The sequence below is a fragment of the Carassius gibelio genome, chromosome B3 (genome assembly GCF_023724105.1).
Source record: "Carassius gibelio isolate Cgi1373 ecotype wild population from Czech Republic chromosome B3, carGib1.2-hapl.c, whole genome shotgun sequence".
Lineage (NCBI taxonomy): Eukaryota > Metazoa > Chordata > Actinopteri > Cypriniformes > Cyprinidae > Carassius > Carassius gibelio.
The window spans coordinates 17,281,621-17,305,415 of NC_068398.1; the positions used below are offsets into that span (position 1 = coordinate 17,281,621).

A 23,795-nucleotide genomic window follows, 5' to 3' on the forward strand; every position below is an offset into this window, starting at 1 on the left:
CTAGCATAGAATTCCATTAACCCACTCCCTACTGTTCAGACGTCCCTGCAGACAAACACACGGCCCAGTGCTCAGCCTCACTCACACATCCATGCCTCTTTTTCTGTCTGTCTGCACTACCTTTATCTCATTTAAAGGGGTCATTATTTACCCACATTTTTTACAGACTTTGTCTGAAGAACACAAAATAAGTAATTTAGAATAATGTACTGGCTGCTCTTTTTATAAGTTACAATGAATAGGGTCTGAAACTCGCTTTAAAGCTGCAGTAGGGAACTTTTGACGCTCTAGCGGTTAATAAACAGAACTGCTTGCGTCTTGCGGAAGAACATTGTAGCCGGAGCTACACCAGTCACTTTGAATGCACCTTGAATATAAAAGCCTTGAATATATAACTGAACATATCATTGATATAATTGTCTATTAAACCTAGCATTGTATATTACGAATATTGTTGGCTTTTGATTAATTACTTTGTTTCTCCTCTTTTCTAAGTTGCTTTGGATAAAAGTGTCATAAAAATTAATAGTCATATAAACCAATTTTATGATCCTTTAACAACTTGAATATTCATTTATTTAAATATTTGTTATATTTTGTTTAAATACTTAAACATCTATGCTTTATTTAAATATTTATTTATTTAAATATATGATTATTTAAATATTTATGTGTAACCAAACAAAAATTATTATTATTATTATATATATTTTAAACTTTGGAACAGAACTGACAGGTATTCATAGATATTTTATCTGGAAATTATTGTTTTGACATTTGAAATATTCCGGCTCACTGAAATGAGTGACGGTCAGTGAACGACTAATGTTTTGGTCTGTACCTCACTCTACCACAACACTTTAGAAGATTTCCAAAATACTGCATGTCTTATGCACAACTTTTATGATCTTTTTATGATGCTTTGTCTCCTTTTCGAAGCTTGAAGGGTCCAGTTGCTATTCACTGCAATCGCCTGGAAAACAGCAGCCAGCACATGATTCACAATATCTCCTTTTGTGCTACAACTTTGGAACAACATGAGGGTAATTAAATGATGACAGAATCTTCATTTGTGGCTGAACAATTCCTCTAATCTTCGTAGCTCAGGGTTTTTCCCCATCTCTCGCTCTGAAGGTCGTGGTTCTGTGGATCTGAAGGGACGTGTGGCCTCTGGGGAAAAGCCATTTGAGAAGCTCTGTCTCTCCGCCAAAACCACGAGTTGAGTGGCGACATTGATCTCTGCACACACATACACACACACATGCACACACAAAATGCTCTCCACCTCCTCCTCCTCCATCGATTGCTGGGCGTGAACGAGCGATTAGCTCTGTATCCAGCAAAGAGCCTCATCACTGGACTAAGGCAGTGTTTCTTTTGTAAAAGACAAACATCCGTATTCTGCTCAGCAGTAAAACCAATGCACACGCACACATATACATACAGCATCAAACGCTCTGCTCGGCGACCCTGTGGTGACAACCATTATTTGTCTGATCCAGAATTGACAGGAAGGGTGCAAGAGAGGATGAGAGAGAATGGGAAGTGAGGGATAAAAAGGAACGGAGACAAATGCTAATGTGGGTAGATTTCCAGTGAGTTGAATGCATCGCCTTCACCGCGCTTCATTGCACACAAATACCATCATTTCTGCACAGCGGTGTGGAGGGTGGAGTGAGAACGAAGAGAAAAAAATAAAGAGCTAAACAGTGAGAGGAAGTCATTTGTTCATAGCGGTGAAATGTGGAGGGAGGTGGTCGCGTCTTGACAGGTCAAATTGCAGGTGAATAAAAGTTGAGGAGATGCTATCAACAGGAGGGCGGCTATTAGGTGAGACGACTTAACGCTTCTGATTACACCTCAGAGACACACACACACACACAAAAATAGCCTCATGTTGTTTTTTCAGAGGACTGAACAGTGGTGCTGGGGAAGAGTTCACTAACATTAGCAATGCTAGCATACCAGCTCAGCTGTTTTCAAAATACTTATTTATTACTCAGCAGTAGTTTCAGAAGACCCTGCTTGGCTTTCAGCATCTTTTTTCAGCAGTAAAGTAAATGTTTGGTTAAATATTCTTGCTTTTTATCATTTAATTGTTCATTCGAGATGAAATTACTGTTTACAAACAAAAATTATCAACGATGGTACTTCTACAGCAGGTTGTTCCACCATCCAGATTAAAGCATTTTCATTGAGCTGAAAATGAACAAAAAGTGTTTGAACAAAAATGTGCGCAAGTACCACACTTTAATTAAGAGTCTTAATTAAAGGGGGGGGTGAAATGCTATTTCATGCATACTGAGTTTTTTACACTGTTAAAGAGTTGGATTCCCATGCTAAACATGGACAAAGTTCCAAAAATTAAGTTGTACGTTTGAAGGAGTATTTCTGTTCCAAAAATACCTCTTCCGGAATGTCACAAGTTTCGGAAAGTTTTTTTCGAGTATGGCTCTGTGTGACGTTAGATGGAGCGGAATTTCCTTATATGGGTCCTGAGGGCGCGTCTCCCGGAAGAGCGCGCGCTCCCGTATAGCAGAGCAATGAGAGGCTGAGCACAGACAATCACTGATCAGAGCGAGAGCGTCGCGAAATGTCACAAAAGGAGTGTGTTTTTGGTTGCCAGGGCAAGACAACCCTGCACAGATTACCAAAAAAAAAAAAAAACAGCATTAAGGGACCAGTGAATGGAGTTTATTTTTACAGAGCATCAATGGAGTTGTGCGAGTGTTTGTGTCTGTTCCCTGCATTTCGAAGATGCTTGTTTTACAAACAAGGCCCAGTTTGACACCGGATTTGCGTATCGTTTATTTCTTAAGGATAATGCAGTCCCAACGAAAAAGGGTCACGATCGTGTGTTGGAACCGCAGGCGGTGAGTAAAACTGCTTCAAATATCTCTGTGTTGTTAACTTAGCTATCGGCGCGTAAGCACATCAAGTAAACAACATGCGATGTTGTCATCAAACTGCACTTTCCACATGTACAGCTTAAAAAAAAAAAAAAAAGACGACATAAAGTGGAACTTAGTCATTTTCCAAAACCGCTAAGCAAAGATATACAGTTTGAATACATATCACATAGAGACGTCCTGCTGTAGTCGTTGCTACTGCAGCTCTTGTTAAATTTCAGCCTCTGGATCTGATTCTGGATCATAAATAAACGGCTGAATCTGACTGTTAGCCATAGTTTGTTTTGGATGATGTTTTTTTCCTCAAGCTAATGTCAGAGCTTCCAAACGCTCTCAACGCAAAAGCCTACTCGCGCTTGTGATTCTTTAGCTCCGCCCACACGTCACGCCTCCAGCCGCTCGTGTTTTTCCAGAAAAAAAAAAATCGGTACAGACTATCTTTCTCTTATGAATATAATAAAACTAAAGACTTTTTGGAGATATGAAGAATGCAGTACTACTCTATAGGTACTCAAGATTAACAGGAGATTGAGTGAAAATGAGCATTTCACCCCCCCCCTTAAACTTATTTAAACGTACAGGGCCGTTGAATGCTTGAATCTGATTGGCTGATGAACGTTCAGAAGTGTGCAATTATTTTTCTGGGAAACGCACGGTGAATGTAGTTCCAGGCAGCTCTCTTGACCCTATTACAGTTCCATATCACTTCATAGTTAACAGTAAAAACGGTCACGCAGTTTGCACAAAAGGCTGATGATTTAATCAGTTATCAGCCTATATAGTGTAGCATCTTAAAGGCTACACATGACTTTTCTCACTAGCGAGGTAATAACAGCGCTTTTTAGAGATGTACAGAGGTAGCCTAATTCATACAGAATAAGCATCCATTACCAGCTAGTAAAAGAGGCATTGGATGAGATGCGGAATAAATAATCCTACTCACAATAGCGATTCAAGTACAAAATCCGGACGAATCCCTTTAAATAAATCATCGGATCTTTGTCTCGAGGTGTGGTAACCATAGTATAAGCGGAATAATTGACTTCAGGCAGTTGAATTATTAGAAAAATAATTGAATTAAATAAACTCCGCTTTGCATCGTGGCCGCATCACCACCTCAGGTGTGCATTATTTTTCTAATAATTCAATGGCCCGTCGTCAATTATTCCTTACTTATATATTAATTATATATATATATATATATATATAGTTTGTCTGCAATTTTTCTACAAAGGAATACAAATTACTGACTAAAAAACATTACATTGCAAATTTGCATTTATTTTCAATGTAGTAAGTGCAGATGATTAGAAATAATAAGACCTTTTTAGTTTTCTTAGTATTTCATGTACATTTACACTTCTCTAAAAGTTTGGATACCCCTATAAGTTTCATAGTGTGGACTAGACAATTTAGTGTTGCTTACGCTTTTTGCACAAACAAATAGTAACTTGCTATCACTGTTTATCGATATTTTGATTCAGTACATGTGTTAATATACTATTATCATATTGTGTTGTCTTTTTGTGCAAAGTAATTAAAAATACTGAAAATGTAAGCTTTTGCTGATCCAAAATCCAAAAACCTGTAAACTTTATTATTTTTTATTTTATTTATTGCTAATACATGAAATAATTTCTATAATAATTCTATAATAATTTCTAAAATGTAAAGTTGACCCTATGAGTAGCTTAATTGCAAAATTGTGAACAAGTGCTTAAACTCATGTTAAAAGTGTGCATCTTTAGCAAAATACAGTTTCAAAGTAAGTAGTCTGTGTGAGAAACTTTTCTTTTTCAATAATTTATATATTTATTCAAATAATATATATATATTTTGCCACGTCTGTCACGTCATTGACTCCTGGGCAAGTTGAGTCCATATAAATGTTCGTATCCATATAAGACCGGAGCTGATCCAAAACGAGTGTGAGATAATGAGTCATTTCCCCATCTCTGTTTTCATGCTGAGGCAAATCTGGCTATAGCTCGTGACGCAGGAACAAAAGTTGACATGAGGCTACAGCTCGGAGCGTTGCGTGATGTGGGCGCTCCGGTCCTCCAGCACAGGAACAGGAGTGACCGGTTCTGTGTTACTGACACTGATCCTGAGGGAGGCCTGTCGGTCAGTCTGTGTGCACAAGTGTGATGGAGCTGCTGGCAGGTAGCCTGATACAGCCCCGGCCTTAATGAGCTCAATGTGAGCACCACCAGGCCAATCCTTCATCTGCCCCCTCCGCCTTTCAGCAGAGACCTGCTCTGACCACAAAGACCCCACAGAGAGGAACCGAATCGCTGGCCTTTCTTGCATCTCCCATCCTGATGCTCTCAAATGGAGACTAAGCATCCTCCCCTCACATCCACTCACAGTCTTGAGTCATGCTGGGAAAGCTGGGTCATTCTCGCCAGCAACATTCGAACAACTTACATCTGAACAAGACACCAGATGTGAAGCTAATATATGAGAGAATTGCTCCAAAGATAGAGAGCTGCCTACAGAGTCAGTGTTTTAAGGCATAACAGACACAAAAGCTGCTCCAGAATTTCAAAACAACTTAATTGTGTTGCCTTCTAAGCTGTAAAAATTTGAGTTTATGTGACAATAATAATAACTGTAATTATAAAAAGAGACTGACATAAGATAAATACAGTCAATAAATTGTTATTATAGTATTACCTATTTATCTTCATGTATTACAAAGATGATTGATGACTATCATTATTATTTTATTATTGATATTTTGCAATAATGTTAAAAATGTAAAATTACTAAAAATAAGAGTTTTGTTAAAATTTATAAATGTGTGTGATATGTAAAATTAACAAATAAATTAATAAAATAATAATAATATTACTACTACTATAATTATTTTGCAATAATGAAATCATGTTACTAGAAAAATAAGAGTGCAATTTTGTTTTTATAGTAATATAAAATTAATAAATGTATACAATTAAATATTTTAATAATATAATTTATATAGTATTATAAAATGTGTATATATAGACAGAAACACATGAGGAGACTAGGTTTTAAAATAAAATAATAATAATAATAATAAATGGTTGCAATTTGTAAAATTTGTTAGTTATTAAATACTATTGGTCTATTTAGACATACATTTTTTATTATTAAAATGTGCCTATACAGACCAAAGGACTAGATGCTGCTTATTAGGTTTTTTTAAAATGAGTCAACGCACCTCATCATTCCAGACCACAAGAACACAGAGACAAAAATAAAATAAAAACAAGACAAAAGAGAGATTAAAGGAAAAGACTGAAAACCTACTTAAGACGTTTTTTCTCCATGATGTGTGAAATGCCAGCCCACCATATGAGCTACAGATTGACCATTTCTCACATTTTGAATTATGCATCACACCATGTGAAGGAAAACTGCCAGCTCAGACACACACACACACACACACACATGCACACACACACAGTCCAAGTGGCGCTAAGTTTCGCATTGGGCTGTTCATAAATAATACCATCATGCACTGGGTCTACAACTGGGTCTGCTCGCGGGACCGTTTGAATTATGCAGAGACTTGCACAGTTTGTGCCCCTTCACACACACACACACATACACAAACAATGCATCGAACATACAAGCCACACGCACACCAACCAACCCGCACAAACCGACTGTCAAGACCATTTTCACCTATCAACTTTGTGAGAAATATGTCTGAACTACTAACTACTGTGTGCTCTCAAAAAAAGTGGAAACCAGAGGAAAGGGGACTTTAAAATGTGCCTGAATCAATCTGTGGTGAAGAAAGCCCAGGGATCAGGAGGTTCGTGCTGATACCTCTCAGTCATCTCTACTCTGTATTCAAATTGGGACATGTGGAGCAGAATGCAGGTTGACGTGAGTGTGATTAGTTTGGGAGGACGCTAGGATTTGCCAATGTGTATTTATGCCAGATTTGTCAGTGAGTGATATATGCTTCATGCACATAGACCTCTCTCTTGTTCACTTTACCTGCTCGCACCCAGTTGGGAGAGTCAAAATCAACATAAAATCAAAACAGGATCTATTTACTTTTATACATTCCTGGTCTTATTAGGCATGATTCAAGTGAATTTTACTCAAATTAAGAAGTGTTTGTCCTCATAATCCTTTATCCAAATATAATAATTTAGCTAAATGTACCTTCTTAGATTTCAAACCCTGTCCCGCCCATCTGACTCCATTCTAAGTAACAATGACTGCATTTTTCCAAAGCAGAAAGGAGAATATTCCACTACCCCAAGTACTGTACATGACAGCAAGAAACAAAAGGATGGAAAAAGAAACAATAATTATGTACAAAAGTAAACGCAAAAACAAAACAAACAAACAAAAGACAACCACAAATAAAAAACAAAGTAAAAAACACTCAATTAAATGCACAAAAAAAAATCCAAATGCAAAACAAAAATAAAAACAGACTAAAACAAAAACAACAAAATAAAAACAAAGCAATTTTTTTTATAAATCTTGACACAAAACAAACATAAACCAAAAACAAACACAAAATAAAACATAACAAATACCTAATACAAAACCAAATGAATGTCAAAATTAAGAATAACAAGGGATCTGACAAAAACCTTTAAATTCATTTTATCGGCAAATCAGTTTTGGAAATGACCGATACCGATAACCATAAAAATGCTTAATATCGGCACCGATAATCAGTCGACCCCTAAAGACAGCCATGTTCTCTAGGCTTATCTCTTGTTAAATAAATCAAAGAAACACTATACTCTTTAGGCACACCTATAAAAGCAGGTGAACACACACACATTCGCTCACCTCAAACTTCTGCCGGAATTCCTCATTGCCTTCTTCTCCTTCAGCTGGGACAGGTACGTTGAAGTACTCGCCTTCTTCCTGACTGAGCAGCTTAAACCTGCATGTATGTGTGTGTGTGTTTGACAGACAGAAAATAAGAGACAGTTAGATGAGAGCATGATATGCAGTCTCACATATGGTTCAGCAACAGTGAAGACATTAATTCCTCTGATACTGGCTCCATCTGGCCGATGAAGGAATTGCGCGCTTCCCTGAAAAAGCATATTTTACGAAATAACCTCAGCTCATTCAAACCATTCATACGCTTACAGTTTCCCTCTCAGTAGGGACGACCTTGACTTTGTGCATGTGTGAAGAGGATTCCAACTGGTTGGAGTTGCCCCCAGACAGCTTTCAAGCGTCTGAGGGACAGCATGATACCCCGTCTCATATTTAGCTCTTCTAACATCTGTGCTTCCTGATAGCAGAAAATCAGCTTCCTGTTTAACGGTGTGAGGTGACCATTGCCGGGACCCAACGAGACGACATGTTCAAAAAGCAACAGACCTACCACTGAAAGCACCTCCCTCAGAGAGAGCAGCACGCTGGGTTTCCACCTCTTTTATTGCTACTGATGTGATAGGAGGCCCTGTGTTCATCGTGCCTCTGGTCTGCGCGCGCGCATGTGTGTGTGCTGTGTTTATGACTGCAGATGAGTCATGGCTGCAGTACTCTCCCCCACACTCCTTCCTTTCACATCTAGACCTGCAGAGATTTTAGGGTGTGTAAGCGTCGTCCTCATCGCATTCACAGAAATAGGAAAGCGTGGTAGAATGGCAAATAGCATGAAATGATCAGGGGTGTGTTTCCCAAAAGCACTTCTAGCTTACTATGGTCACGAATTCCATTGAATTCTATTGGTAAAGACAAAGACATTGAATAATATTAAAATATTGACTAATAGGATTTTTTGGTAAAATGGTTTCATTGCATTTATATTATATTATTCATAAATTATTCTTTAATTATTTTGTTATTATTTATTTTTGTTCATATTGTTTTTCATTATACTTCTAATTGTAAACCTTTTTTTAAAGACTCTTATGCCCAATAAAGCTGCAATTATTTAATAAAAAATACAGTTAAAACAAACTGCTTGGTGATGGCAAAGCTACATTTTCAGCAGCCCTTACTCTGTTACTACTGATTTGATGCTCAATATACACCTTCTATTATCAAATGTTTTTGTTTGTTTTGTTTTTAATCAATGATACATTTATTATCAATAATAAATTATTTTCAGGATTATTTGATGAATTTAAAAAAGCAGCTTTAAATGGCATTGGCACCTACAGTATAATGCCCCTTTTTTACAAGATGTAATATTTGTCTTGGGTGTCCTCAGAATATGTCATACCCAACAGATAATTTATTATAACAGCTGGAAAATGTAATTTTTTGTGTGCACCTAAAAAAAGAGCTGTATCACTTTAAATGCAAATGAGCTGCATATTCCCGCCCCGTCTCCAGAATTAGAATGGTATTTAAGTGCACTTCTAACTTTTGTGTTGACAGTTCTCTTTTGGAAATTTAATAACAATAAACACATGCTGCACTTGGCGATCACGGTGGGGATTGATATGGTAGTGGACCATGATGCTCATAGAAGAAGTGAAGGAGCAGTACCCCCCAATTATGGTGGGGTAATTCGCACTCTGAGACAAACTACCAACTAATTACTAATTCAGCAGATCAACACTGACTAATGTGGCTCGTAATGCATCTACCTGGTAATGCAATGACCTTCGGGGACTGTGTTCTCCACTCTCCAGAGAGCGACACACAGATTGAGAGGGATGCTGCGGAGCGGGCAAGAAAACGGGGTGGATAACCGGAATCAGTGGATCTATAGCAGAGTGGTAACAGATAGCTCTGAGCTGGGGTCATGGGGGATTGGTGAGATGGGGAAACCTCAGCCGATAAGGGCAAAGGGGCAGTGGCTCTAGTCACTAGGCCCCCCCCCCCCCCCCCCCCCGTGTACGGCTCTGAGTGAGACAGACTTGGTATGGCTTTTTATCAATGTAGGGTGGTTGTGTTCACACACTGCCAACACCTAGTAAAAGTAGATTTAGCATAATAGGTGCCCTTTAACAGAAAACGACAAATAATCAAATAATAAATAATAAATAAGACAAATAATATAAATTAGTAAATATATATATATATTACTGTCACTTCAATTTAATCAATTTAATGCACCCTTGCTGAATAAAATAGTAAGTATATATAAAAATGGACACTAAATTTTAATTCTGGGCTTGCCTTAAATGTATATATAAAAGATACATTTTATGTATTCTTATGTGGAAATTTTTATGAGTCATGGCTAAACATGGCCATAGGTGGTAATGATCGCTACATGCAGAATAAAGGCCATACATATTCAATTTCTCACACGGGCTTTGGAAGGTATCCAGCCTAGACTTAATATCATCAAATTAAGTTACATGAGCCAAAGACCTTCTATATGGTTTTGGCATTGAAAAGACAGTTTTACTTCTGCCAATCTATAAATTCTCTTTAATTATCAATTAATCCAGGAATCAGATAAGAACAGATCTGAAATGTCAGCAATTTAATATCAAGACACAATTAGAAATAAAGTTACAATTATCAATAGTCAACTGATTGACCATTTATCTAAAACGGTGTAAAAGTTTCACTATAATAATATAATACAATTGCACAAAACGTATACTACAAGAACTATGTTAAATGATGTGTTGCAGCACAGTGATTAGGGTTGAGTGATTAGACAATGATAACAATTTAATTGTTTTATATCCTGCACATAAATAAAAAAAAATAAAAAATCTTCAACAAAGTTGCTCTTCTCCTCTGACATTCAAATTCAGACTCCATGTCCTTTTGCAAACATGAATGTGTGTTGTGCTGAGACAGTGACAGCTCTGACAATGAGATTGTGATCATGTGGATCTGTCCGGACTGAAGGTCCACTGGGGAGCCGAAACGTCTCGCCTCTGATCTGACACTCTGTACTCTTCTGTCAGGTGGCAGGAATCAGCCACGCAGTCACAAAGAAGCTCATAACAGCTACAAAAACCCCGAAACACCCTCACGAAACACATACACACATCTCATCAAACCATCTGGTGAAAGTCCCGTCTGTAGAGAAGACACACAGAGAGAGGAGACACCAGCTACAGCGGCCAGCAGGGATGTGTAGCATCAGCACAGCCACTGAGAATCAAAACTAAAAATGAGAATCAAAAACAAAACTAGTCGAGCTCACTAATCAATGGCTTTCTTTGTGTTTTCCGTTGTGTACTATTCAATACGTTTATGCTTCAAAGAGGTGGCTTAAGGCAAGCAGAAAGTCATTTTAAGGTTAGCACGATATCTTTAAATTGCTTTTTTTTTTTAACTTTTTGGTTATTATCTTTCAATAGTGGGTTGTACTCTTGAATAGATATAAACTCATTATCTCATGTTTTTTTTATAGTAAAAATAAACAAATCTAATATTTTGTTTACCTCTACTTCCTTGCTATGCATTAATGTTCATAAAGAGTTTATACACAGGTTCATCTTTTTAGGTATTGTGAAAAATGGTTGTTTGGCCCTATGCTCTGACAAACTGCTTTGGAACAGCATTTATAGTGTTACTACAAAAAAAGTTCATTCCTCATAATATTTAAATAAACCTTTTTGGTTTTAGTATTAAAACATGTTTATATATTATTTACGTTGTCGGTTTTATTTTAAACTTAATATTGTTCTCACACAGTATAAATAACTTTATATACATAAAATCTGCATTTAAAATGAGGGAAAAGGGTCTATATTTTTAACATTTTCCTAAGGTTTACACAACCTTTACGTAATACTATCCCATAACTGTGGGAACTATCTGTCGGGTGAGAAAGAACTACTAGACACTTCAGTCTCTAGATACTTGTTCTGACTTGACAAATCAGACCAAAAAAAAAAAAAACAAGATCTAAAAACTGACAGAGAGAGAGCAAAGATTTCTGACCTTTCTCATTTAACTCACTTCTGTCAAATAACCCGCACGTTTAAGCATGCACGGGGGCTCATGCGGTGCAAAAAAGCACAGATCCTAGCTGACAAGAGATGCGTTTAGAGGTGTTCGAGAAGGGACGGGACTGTGTGTGAGAGCAGAAAACAGGAGAGGAGAGCTCTCAGATGAAGAGCACTAGTGAGAAGGGAGAAAAGACAGACAGAGGACTTCTGAAAGAGCAAGAGTCGTCAAATCCAGGGACAACTGAACCAGTTAGACGTGTATAGACTGCTGCATGTCTACCAAACCCTGTAATATGCAATGCGGTTTAGCTGACACAAGAGTTTGATGTTAGCGTGTACACAATCTATTTGACCGTGGGGACTTGCTCGTTTGTACTGAGGTATATATATACACATGTGTGCATCAGCAGATCTCCTCACCATCCGTCCACCCCTTGCTTCTGAAGCTCCGAGATGCCGAAAGACAGAGAGCCCATAAAGTCATTCCGGCTGGTCAAGTCCCAGTCCCAGATCTCCACAGACAGCCTGCGGTCCTTGTCAGACTCTTTCAGATTACTGTAAGACACAGAGCGCAGGAGGGAGGAGGACAGAGACAAAGAAATCAAGCTCAACATTTGATTTTGCATTTCACAGACAAACAAATGACTGATCTTTTGGCAGAGTCGGAAACAGAGCGAGAGCTTCCTTACAATGTGAAGGTCTCGTTCCACGTGGGATTCAGGCAGCACTTGATGGTCTTGGTCTTCTGTTTGCTTTCGCTCTTGGGGTCAGGGATGAGTTTTAGTTTGACGTAGGGGTCAGAGAGTCCATTGGGGTCCATGGGCACCAGGTTCTTCGCCTCTTTAACTGTAACAAAGAAAGAGAGATTATATCATAGATATAAGGACCAAGATTTCCTACTTTCACTCTTTATAGTGTGCAATCAATGCCAAGTGAATCTTTACGTTAAATAAAAAGTTACTACAGTGCATATCAACTTTTTGTTGGGAGTTTTGCTCAATGAATATCGCATATGTTAAGCACAGTTTATGTTTTTAGAGTCCGGCACAAAAAAAACTATGTGTTATTAACAAAGTTATTTTAATGCCTTCCAAATACCGTAACCCATAAGACTTTTGTTTATTTACGTGAATTTTAATCATATTGTTAGGATGCCTTAATAAATATAAATATATATATATATATATATATATATATATATATATATATATATATATAAAAGAAAAATATACATTTAACAGACTCTTTTATTCGAAGTGACTTGCATTCTGGCTATTCTGGCTACACTGAACCCATGACCTTTTGCGCTGCTAACGCAATGCTCTACCACTGAGCCACAGGAACATATCAGTAGTATATTGATTAAAAAGTACTTTTTTATATATATATTATAAAAAATACTATTTATAGATACTGAATACATTATTTTTTTCAAAAGTTCTGCATAGGATGTCAAGTGTCTGATAAAATCTTAACCATGTGAACCCTTTACCCTTTAAAAGCATTAAGTATGGACTCTAGATGTGAAAGAATAGCTGTCAATCATTTATACTTGCACCTCATGAACTCTCATGGCCGTGTGGGGCTACGAATGCACACACACACACTATCCCAGTAATTGGGGTTGACCTCAGCACTTGACCATTACAACAATTAATGCAGGAGGCTGCTGTGGCCTTGAGATTTGTGGCTAGTGTAATTTCCATAATGAGTGGTGTGTGAAGGTAGGCTAAGCTGTTCATTAAGACAGCTGTGTACTGCAGCACGGAGACAGGAAGAGAGAGACAGACTCCTGCGTGAACCGTCGTGCTCACAGAGCAGGGTTTATTTCACCAGCTTATAAATGTTATGCACAACATGTTCGTTCTGAAAGCCCTGCACACGGAGTAATTGAGAAAGCAGGATCACTGACCATGTAAGAATATTTGCATGAATATATCAAAAGCTTTGCCTTACAAGATACACTTATTTTTCTGGCTCAGAGATGTGGGGAAACTCAGTGTTATCTAGTTGATTAAAAAAATGCTGATCTCATTTATATAGTAGTGAATAACACAGTTGATCGATCTAACAGACAAAAGTGTAAAAGGCTGTAGGAATATAATTAATGTTTTAGCAAATAATTAAGCAGCACTGCTCCCTCTAGGTGAAAAACTCTGTAACTCAATAGCAAATGGTCTTCTGTGTGTTAGATGGTGCTCTGAAGAGATCTAGAACTGACCGGATCCTTTAAAGTGGCAGTTCACTCAAAAAATTAAAAGTTATTTTATTATTTACTTATCCTCAAGTTGTTCCAAGACTGCACTGAACACAAAAGAGGATATTTTAAAGAAATATTTCCTGATAATTTACTCACTCCCATGTCATCCAAAATGTTAATGTCTTTCTTTTTTCAGTTGCAAAAACTATATATATATATATATATATATATATATATATATTTTTTTTTTTTTTTTTTTTTTGAGCAAAACATTCCAGGATTGTGACTTCGATGGTTGAAGGTCCAAATTGCAGTTGAAATGCATCTTCAAGGGCTCTACACAATCCCAGCCAAGGAATAAGGGTCTTATCTAGCGAAACAATCTGTCATTTTCTAAGAAAAATACGAATTTACATACTTTTTAACCGTAAAAACTCATCTTGCACTAGCTTAACCTCACATATTACGTAATCACGCAGACAAGGTCACGCGTGAAGTAGACTCGAAGAAGTCGGAGGAGAAAATAAGATGGAGTTTTTCGCCCTACACTACCTTTTTATACAAAAATACACAGACGAAGAACTAGCCACTCATTCCAACGTGACTACATAGTCCGTGAAGTTGCGCATCGCAGAGCTAGTGCAAGATGAGCATTTGTGATTAAAAAGCACATTATTCTTTTTTTTTTTTTTTTAACCTGAAGATTTGTTTTGCAAGATAATGCCACATTCCAGGCAACCCGTAACCCGTGTTTTCCCCAACCTTATACCCGCGAAAGTGCACTGGAACGGCAGTCAAACCCGTGACTTTCCACCCGTGAACTCGTACTAGATCGATGTACTCCCAGTTCCGAGCTCTGACGTCACACAGCTCGCGAAACAACAATGGCAGCCCCTAATAATATTGCCACTTCAACCACTATAGGGAATATTTCACTCAGAAACCTTAATTTCTTTGCGACCGAAGAAAGAAAGACATGAATATCTTGGATGACACGGGGGTGAGTCAATTATCAGGAAAGGATAATTCTGGCAGTGAACTCCTTGTAACCAAACAGTTACTGGTAGCCACTGACTTCTATGGATTTCTCCCTTTACTATGGAAGTTGGTGGCTACCGGCAAATGATTGGTTACAAGGAGTTCACTTCCAGAATGAACATTTCCTGATAATTTACTCACCCCCCTGTCATCCAACCGTATGGTTTCAACGTTCTTCAAAATATCTTCTTATGTTTTCAGTAGAGGAAAGAACCCCTTACAGATTTGGAACAACTTGAGAGTGAGTAATAAAACAACAGGATTTTCATTTTCAAGTTAACTATCCCTTAAAGCTGATTTAAGTGCAAGAGTTAAGTCTTCATTCACAAAAAGAAGCCACATAACAAGACACTAAACATGGTCACTCAGTTTGCCTCACTAACATTTATCAACCAGCAAGTGCTCTGGTGGTCAAATAGAGTGCGAGAGTGAGAAAGATGAGGTGGAAAGGACCTTTTAAAGGCAGAGCGGCTGCCCCATTTCCATCCAGGTATTGGTCAATTCATTAGCTTTAAGTGACAGGTCTTTCAAATTCGCGACAGGAAGTGGTGCCATTCATCTTACTGTACGCTCAGCAGATCTGTGCCACAGTCGCATGACATTAAATTATAAAGGACTGCGTGATGGATTAAAAATGTCTTTTGCGCTCAGGGCTGTCTGCGCCTCGGTTCTTTACATGGTGCAGCTCAGCTAATTAGCCGCTAGCAGGCTAAAGGCTGTTAGTTAATTCTAAAGGAAAATGGGAGCTGAGGCTCGCGGGGTGAAATGGCACAGGATTGAGCTTGAAAAGAGGGATGCAAGGCAGAATATAGAGCAGTGTGAAGAGGCTAATGTCACATATACACACCCGCTGCTGCACAGATCCAGGCCTACTGCCCTCCAGAAAGAAGTTCACCCAAGAATTACAATTCTGTATTCACAATCATGTTGTTCCAAAACAGTATGACTTACTTTCTTCTTTGGATACAAAAGAGGATATTTTGAAGAATGACTTTTTTAGGTCAACACAATGGAAGCATTCTTGTGCCTCAAGAATGTTGTTTTGACTGGTTTTGACTTTTTTCAAAAGATCTCATCTTGTGTTTTGCTGGGGGACATTTTTTGTCGTTTGGAAATTTGGAACGACACAAGAGTGAGGGAATGATGATCGAATTTTCATTTTTGCCCGAACAATCCCTTTAACTGCACTCTGATCAATTTTCTCTCGGTTTGTCTTTCAGAAATCTCCTTTAATTGAGCTCATCTTCTGCTCTGAAAGTACGACTAAGTGGAACTAAGTGGATATTAGAACAAAGTACAGATTCCTCATGGATATAATAGTTTAATATCATAGATATAAGAAAAAAATAAGTGGAAATTTATCATGGATATAATTTAATAAACTGTTTGGAAAGCTATTTTCATATAAAACAATCATATAGCATGGAGGGTTTACAAAGGGTCAAGCTAAAGGCACAGATCACACAAAAATGACAAATACAAATATCGAACAGTCTTCACACAACATTTTCCAAAAAGCACTTTAATTGCATCATAAAACATAACCGATTTCTTCTGAAGCTCTGTGTGATGAAAAAGACTAGACTTCCAAGTCAAGTTTACAGAAATCATGATGTAGCTATCAGATCAAACATCAACAACATCAGGTGCCACTGGTCTTTGTATGTGATGTTTAATGACACTTTCAGACTTCAGAGCTACATGAATGTTTGATAAAGTGAATAATGAACGTTGACTTGTTTCTGTCTGGAAACAAATGAGTGAAGGCTCTTCCAAACATATTCAACTTCTGTTTTCCAGTGGAGTTTTGGAACTGTACTGGTGAATTATCGTCGAGTGAACAAGAGCACACGAGTCTTCCCTCAGTCGGGTTTGTGCTAAGAGAAGGAGAATAACGCCCTCTGCTGGACGCTGAAACTATCACCATATTCCTGTCTTTTCTTCTCACTGGCTGGAACAGGAGGCCATTTCTTCAGTGTACAAGTGTTTTTGTTTTGGATGTGTGTTTGTATTGATGCCAAGGAGAGACAGGAAGACTAAGTGTGCTTTCTTGTGTTGCCATTGACACGTGTAATGTAATACAAGTTCACAAGAGTGACCCTATAGAATTTCACAATGAGCTGAAATGCATCTCACTTCATCACTGTCCCATGCCGCATTTTAGACATCAGGGATATTTAGTTTTTTTGTGGGTGTCCATTTCTCCCTGCTGTCATCCATTTTGGATTGAACTTTTACTTTTTTTTATAGACTAGAGTTTAACTAGACATCTTGCCGTCATATTCTGCCCCCAATGGGAAACAGTTCTTTTACAATGAGATTTTGTGACATGATACTTAATACTAACAACAAGTGGTGTTGAAACTGATCATAATACTTAAAGGGGGGGGGGGGGGGTGCAATGGAGTTTTCAAATCTTACTTCCGGGTTGGTAAAAACGTGGCTCTAATGACGTAGACGATTGTGGAACTCCTTATATGAGGATTTCAGTAGCACTTTATTTTACAGTCCTGTTCCTCATGTACATACTATGTACTTGTTATAGTAATTACAATAACTATGTAATAACTAGGTACTAACCCTGAACCTATCCCTACCCCATGTAGTTACCTTGTATTACCAGAACGTTCTTAGATAAATACACTGTAAGTACACTATAAGTACATGTTAGTACACATACTGTAAAATAAAGTGCAACCAGGATTTCTCTCTGAAAAGCACTCGTGCACATGTTGACGAGAGGAGAGTGAGACCGCGCACATCAACACGCTTCATCGGGAAATCGTTGGCAGCGCTGCATAGGATTTGTTTGAGAAAGTCTCCAAATAAGTGTGTTTTTGGATGTGAGGGAAAATTTACCGTGTTCAGCTTCCCAAAGAACCCAGCGTTACACGAACAGTGGATGCAATTTGTTTTTCTGGGGCAGCGACGGAGTTTGTATCAAGTGCCTTTGTGTGTTCTGGTCATTTCAGTGATGAATGTTTTATAAACAAGGCTCAAGTCGACACTGGATTTGCACAACATTTGCTATTAAAACATGGTGTGATCCCAGTGATAAAAAAAACATTCATGTAAGTACTTGCATCAGATTTCTGTCTTTTGTTGGAAATCAGCACATAAGTGAATATATGTTAATGGAAACAACACGAAACATCAGTATTATAGCTCTGCTCACGGCACGCCTCCAGGAGCTCGGCTTTTTCTGGAGAGAAACGGAAAGCTGTATTTTTCTTTTAGAAATATGATAAAACTAAAGACTTTTTGGACATGTGAAGGATGCAGTACTACTCTATGGATACTCAAGATTAACATGAGATTAGGTGAAACTGTGTATGTTATGTACCCTTTAAAAAAATGAAATATTGATATCATGTTACTGCTAAATTATTCAATCATTTTGTTAATAATAAAGTGTCAGTAGCTGATGGACACTTTGTAGGTGGGTGGTACTGCACTGTAATGCTGGTTTCACCTGTCCTAAATCAGAAGCTTCTAGGACTGGCACACAGAATCATGTTGGAGGAGATGACACTCTACCTGCTCATGAGAAAATTAAACTCTTGGGATTCGGTAAAAAAGACGGGATGTTCAACACTCCAGTCGGCAGAACGTGCCAATCAACAGTTTGTTACTTTTGTACACATTTGTACAGTTATTACTCTCTCTGTAACTCTCTCTGCCTCTCTACACTTGGATTCATTGGCCAATAAAGAAAGTCAAGTTAAAAGAAGAATTAGGCCGATAGCATTTATTTTTCAAAAAAATTCAAAATAAGTAAAATCGATACACATCACAATAATACTGTTGTTGTAAAGACTTTTGGCCACGATAATTCTGTAGTGAAGCTCTGACAGCCCTACACAAGCATAAAATAAAAATAGCTGGGTTAAATACATCACAGCACTGGGTTAAATATGGACAAACCCAGCGATTGGGTTGTTTTCAACCAACAGTTGGGTTAAAGGTTTAACCCAGCCTTCTGGGAAGTAACCCAACTGCCGGGTCAAAACAACCCAATTGCTGGGTTTGTCCCACTGATCTATAATATAGAACTGGATTGCTCGTGACATTATGAAAGTGAAGCCGCAGCGCCGCCATATTGGTATTCCCTTGTATTCCCATACATTCCATTGAATTAATAGGAAGTTGTATGATTTTAATGAGAAAACATCACCTAACAAGTCAGCATTTATAAATCTGAAGTATTTCTGTACATTCTTACAATGCAAACACCCTAGGCATGTAAACGGTTATTTTTTTTAAATGGAATTTCCCCTACGTATTAAAAAGCTAAGTTCATTACAGCAGCGAACATCATGAACATAGTTTGTATAGTTTTATTTGCCTTGTACAGTTATTTGTTTATATAATTTTGGTATAGTGTTTTTATTCGTCATTCAGCGCTAAGTGCAAATGTTTTCAAAGATTTCATTAACAGCATTAATTTTGTAGCTGGTACGTTAATGATTTAAACAATGGTTAAATTAATTATTAATTTAGCATACAATATTATACATGGAAACGGTAATGAAAGTAAACATATTTGGGCGATCTTGGATGGTCTGAAATAGATGTTGCTCAATCAGGACATTAAAAATATACACATCATCATTTTTTCAGAGAAATCACTGACTATATACACAGTACAGATTTAAAGACATTTATTTCCAAGATAGCAAGTTAAGCTTTTTATTTCGGTATATAGCAATATTAACAGATGTTACTGTATTCATTGTAATATATTCAAATCCATTTCTGATACTAATATGTTCATGTTAATAATTATGTTCATAAAGAATTAAGCTGTAGTTTGTGTTGGATCAGTTACCTGTGTCAGCAGTGCGCAGCACACACCACCTAAACGGTTTAAATATCTCATATCCTGCCCCAAAAGACCATAAACCAGATAGACGACCAGATAACACCTGAAGTAAAAATGAATTTACATACACAAAACATACAAACTAATCCCGTTTGACTGATTTGCTTCGAATCGGGTGATTTTAGGGTCAGTGTTTTAGCTGTTACTCAATGTTGCCCCCTGCTGGTAGGGATTAGTAAGATGGTGGATCAAACACTTCAGGTGGCTTTACTGCCTGTTGGCAGTGTAGAATGCGATGAGTGATCCAGTCATATATAGATCAGTGTTTTGTCCATATTTTACTCATCGCTGCGTTGTATTTTGTATTAGTGTGTAGCTCTCCCCAAAATGAGAATTCTGTTATTAATTACTCCCCCTCATGTCGTTCCAAACCCGACTTCATTCACTTCATCAAGACCTTCATTCATCTTTGAAACACAAATTAAGATATTTTTGATGAAATCCAAGAGCTTTCTGACCCTCCATAGAAGGCAAGTGGTTAAACCATAATAAACCATAATTAGACCATCATTTTATGTAGCTGTGACAGTAGCTTTTTTTAAGAATTACTTTTTGTGCTCAAAGAAAACAAAAATAATGACTTCATTCAAAACTGTATTTTCTTACGTCTCAGAATTTGAGGCGTGTTCTCGACAGTACCATGATGTATGCGTGTGTCTTCCAATGCTTGTAAAGAAGTCCCAAGTTCTACATCAGAACAACAGCAGCACCACACACACGTCATGATAATATCTGACCGGAAGAGAAGTAATTGTTGAATAAAGCTGAAATTTGTGGTTTCTTTGCACACAAATACTATTCTCGTAGCTTTATAAAATTAAGGTTTAACATATGACGTCACATGGACTATTTTAATGTTGTCCTTACTACTGTTCTGGACCTTGAATGTGTCAGTTGTGTTGCTGTCTATGAAGGGTCAGAAAGCTTTCGGATTTCATCAAAATATCATAATTTTGTGTTCTGAAGATACATGAAGGTCTTATGGTTTTAAAACAACAAGCATGTGAGCAAATAATGACAGGATTTTCATTTTTTGGTGAACTTTCCCTTTAATATCAATAACCTGTTTGTGTTCAGATTACTGGGGCAAAGTATGATACAACATTCATTTTTTTAATTTTTTTATTATGCTGCAGAGCCATGTCCTAGCCGTCATCGCTTGAGTTTTAACACAAGAAGGTATAATGCTAATAAAAATGACAAATGTCCGGCAATCTATTTTTATTTTTAGGTATTTCTTTAATGCAGCTGGGTATTTCCAGTGCGATCAGCCCTGAAATGGTGCATGCTAGTCTAAATATATCCTGCTACCTGGTGCTGCTTTGGATTCACCACTAGGAGGAATCAAACACTAGGAAATTCCCACAAGTCTCCAGAGCAGCATCCTTTATGCCTCAACTGAATGTACTCATGCAAGATGTGCATCTTTGTAGTGCATTTTTGGCTGTTGTTCAAGGGTCAAACGAAGGCATGTGTGTGGTAACGAGAGGTCCAGGATCCACCAGCGAGTGGTGCACTATTTAGGAAGCTGTGAGTGAGTGTTTGCTTCCCTGCACATGTGTGTAACAGTGATGTGTGTGAGTGGGCAGCGGTGACTCACTGCTGACGGTGAGCACATTGTTCTTGATCTCTGCAGTGATTTGGATGCGGCCCCTCCTCTCAGTGTGGTCAGTCCCACACAGACTCGGCACGTTGGCCACACAGCGCTTATGGATGTTCATCATGCAGTCTGGATGGAGGGAGACAGAGAGAGGGAGAGATGTTATACCACAACCCCAACTTACAAATGCACATTGTGTAAAAGATGATGCATGAATCTATATATAAGTGTGAGCTTTCAAAGGCCAGACGCAAAGGGAAAGTGCTTTCCTTCTACCAAAGACCTGTTGAGCCAATTCTGTAACTATGAAAGGCAGTTCAGCCGTGACTCATAAGTCTCCTACCAACATGCAGACTGCAGCAAATGTATACTTTGCAAGCAAAGGCAATCCTAGAAATTACATTTATAGCCACAGAATATATATATATATATATATATATATATATATATATATATATTTATTCATGAAGAATGCATTAAATTATAAAAAGTGACAGAATAGAAATATATGCTACAGAAGATTGAAATTTTATCAGCCTTTGCACAAAACCATTAAGCAGAACAACTGTTTTAAACACTGATAATAATAGGAAATACCAAATCAGCACATCAGAATGACTTTTAAAGGATCATGTGATCCTGAAGACTGGTATAATCATTGATTAAAAATTTGCCATTATCATTACATAATAAAATATATTCAAATATTAAACGATATGACTGTTTTTCACTGTATTTTTATCAAATAAAAGCAACCTTGGTGAACATTTTTTGTACCTTATTTACACCTAAAGGTGAATATTAGTACAGATAAATGGCAAATTTAAGTATTTTTTGAAAAGGTAGCAACCAAATTCTGTATGTTTTATGAGATCGTATTGTAAATTGTATATATCTCAGTTGCCGTTCTAAAAGCTACCTGGTTATGTATACAGTAGACAGAGAGTTGACTCAATAGATAATGGAACAGAGTAACTGTATTTTCCTATTTTTATTATTAATATACAAACCAGAATAAGAACATGAAAACACATATCAATTCAACTTAAACTCTCCCACCTGGCCTCTTTAAATGGGGTACATAATGGATAGAAAAATTAACAGAAAACCAATGAAACAGGAATCATAAAACATAAATTCCCCCAAACGTTGTATCACAAAGTAGTCCAGGTTGTACTCTCCTGCTAAAATCATCGCCAGCATGTGTGTTTTGGATGCTGCTATACTTCTTAATAAGCGAAGCCATCCAGCTCCACCAGAAATAAACAGGCTGGTTGACTACTCTAAAGTGATCTTCACAGCAGGGTCAGTGGGGGCTGAAGAACAAAGCAGTAGTGAAGATGCTAATCACAGTTATGCTGCTTTTGTTGTGTTGGAGGCCACAGGCCAAAGACAAGCAGCCGGACTCAACACAAGTTTACATATCAAATAGGCAAACAGGCACTCTGGCATTCAGACTACTTCTGAAAATGACTGTGAACACACTCACACACACACACACAGTACTCCTTCATGCACTGCAGCACTTCTCCACAGTTCAGTCAGAAGTGTGACGGAGCGCAAGCCATAGCTGGAGTGTAAACAGTGTAGAGGGCTCCGACGACGACGACGACGCACGCATTGGAAACTAAACGGATGTAATTATAGCACTCCCGGTCTGCAACCATAACAACTTTGTGTCAGGTTTCAGGTGAAGATGCTGATGGCCTCATCTTTACACCATCTGTCAGTTCACTTGCCTGCCTGCCTGTCATACATTAATGAGAGTAAAGAGCTGCTGAAAAAGACGCTGTCATATCAATGAATATTTGTTAGCCAACAATCAGGTATGTGGCGGTGAATATCTGTGCCCCGGAGGCTTGGACAGCTGCTAAGTGAGTGCAGCATTTTGAATGTTTTATGTTTTGGACACTGGATAAGAGGCTGGCTACAGTGAGATGGAAAATCTCTTTTCAGTCAGGTGCTTTGTGAGCGGGACTTCATACAGTCTGTTTATGTTCTCAGGATATTCGCCTCGCAGGGATACGTAACACACACGGATCACCCAACCATTATACTAGGGTTGCACTGTATACAGTACAAATGGGATCATGAAACATTGAATAGTAGTGACACAGTAACACTTCACACATTTTGAATTCTAACAATGTGTCGCTTTTCAGTGCACTTCAGCAGTCCAAGGAGCTTGACGTAAAACGTGAGCGCTAATGTTAAGTTGACAGTGTCAAAATGCATCGCTGCATGATTTGAGCATGAAAAAGTTGAATGCATTTATTGTGGAACTTAATAATTGATTATCATTCCTGCAATGACAGCC

The 23,795-nt window shown here is 37.8% G+C and overlaps 1 protein-coding gene across 2 annotated transcripts in view; it reads right to left on the reverse strand.

The window, feature by feature from the left end:
* The window catches only part of LOC127952901 (protein kinase C beta type), a 117,448-nt gene that overhangs the window by 48,514 nt on the left and 45,139 nt on the right, over positions 1-23,795 (reverse strand). For both annotated transcript variants that reach the window (XM_052551795.1, XM_052551794.1), the window contains exons 5-8: positions 21,479-21,607; positions 12,448-12,604; positions 12,179-12,313; positions 7,716-7,812 (exon numbers count right to left, since the gene is read on the reverse strand). In XM_052551795.1, coding sequence (XP_052407755.1) covers positions 7,716-7,812; positions 12,179-12,313; positions 12,448-12,604; positions 21,479-21,607 — 518 coding nt within the window. The remainder of the gene's footprint in view (positions 1-7,715; positions 7,813-12,178; positions 12,314-12,447; positions 12,605-21,478; positions 21,608-23,795) is intronic.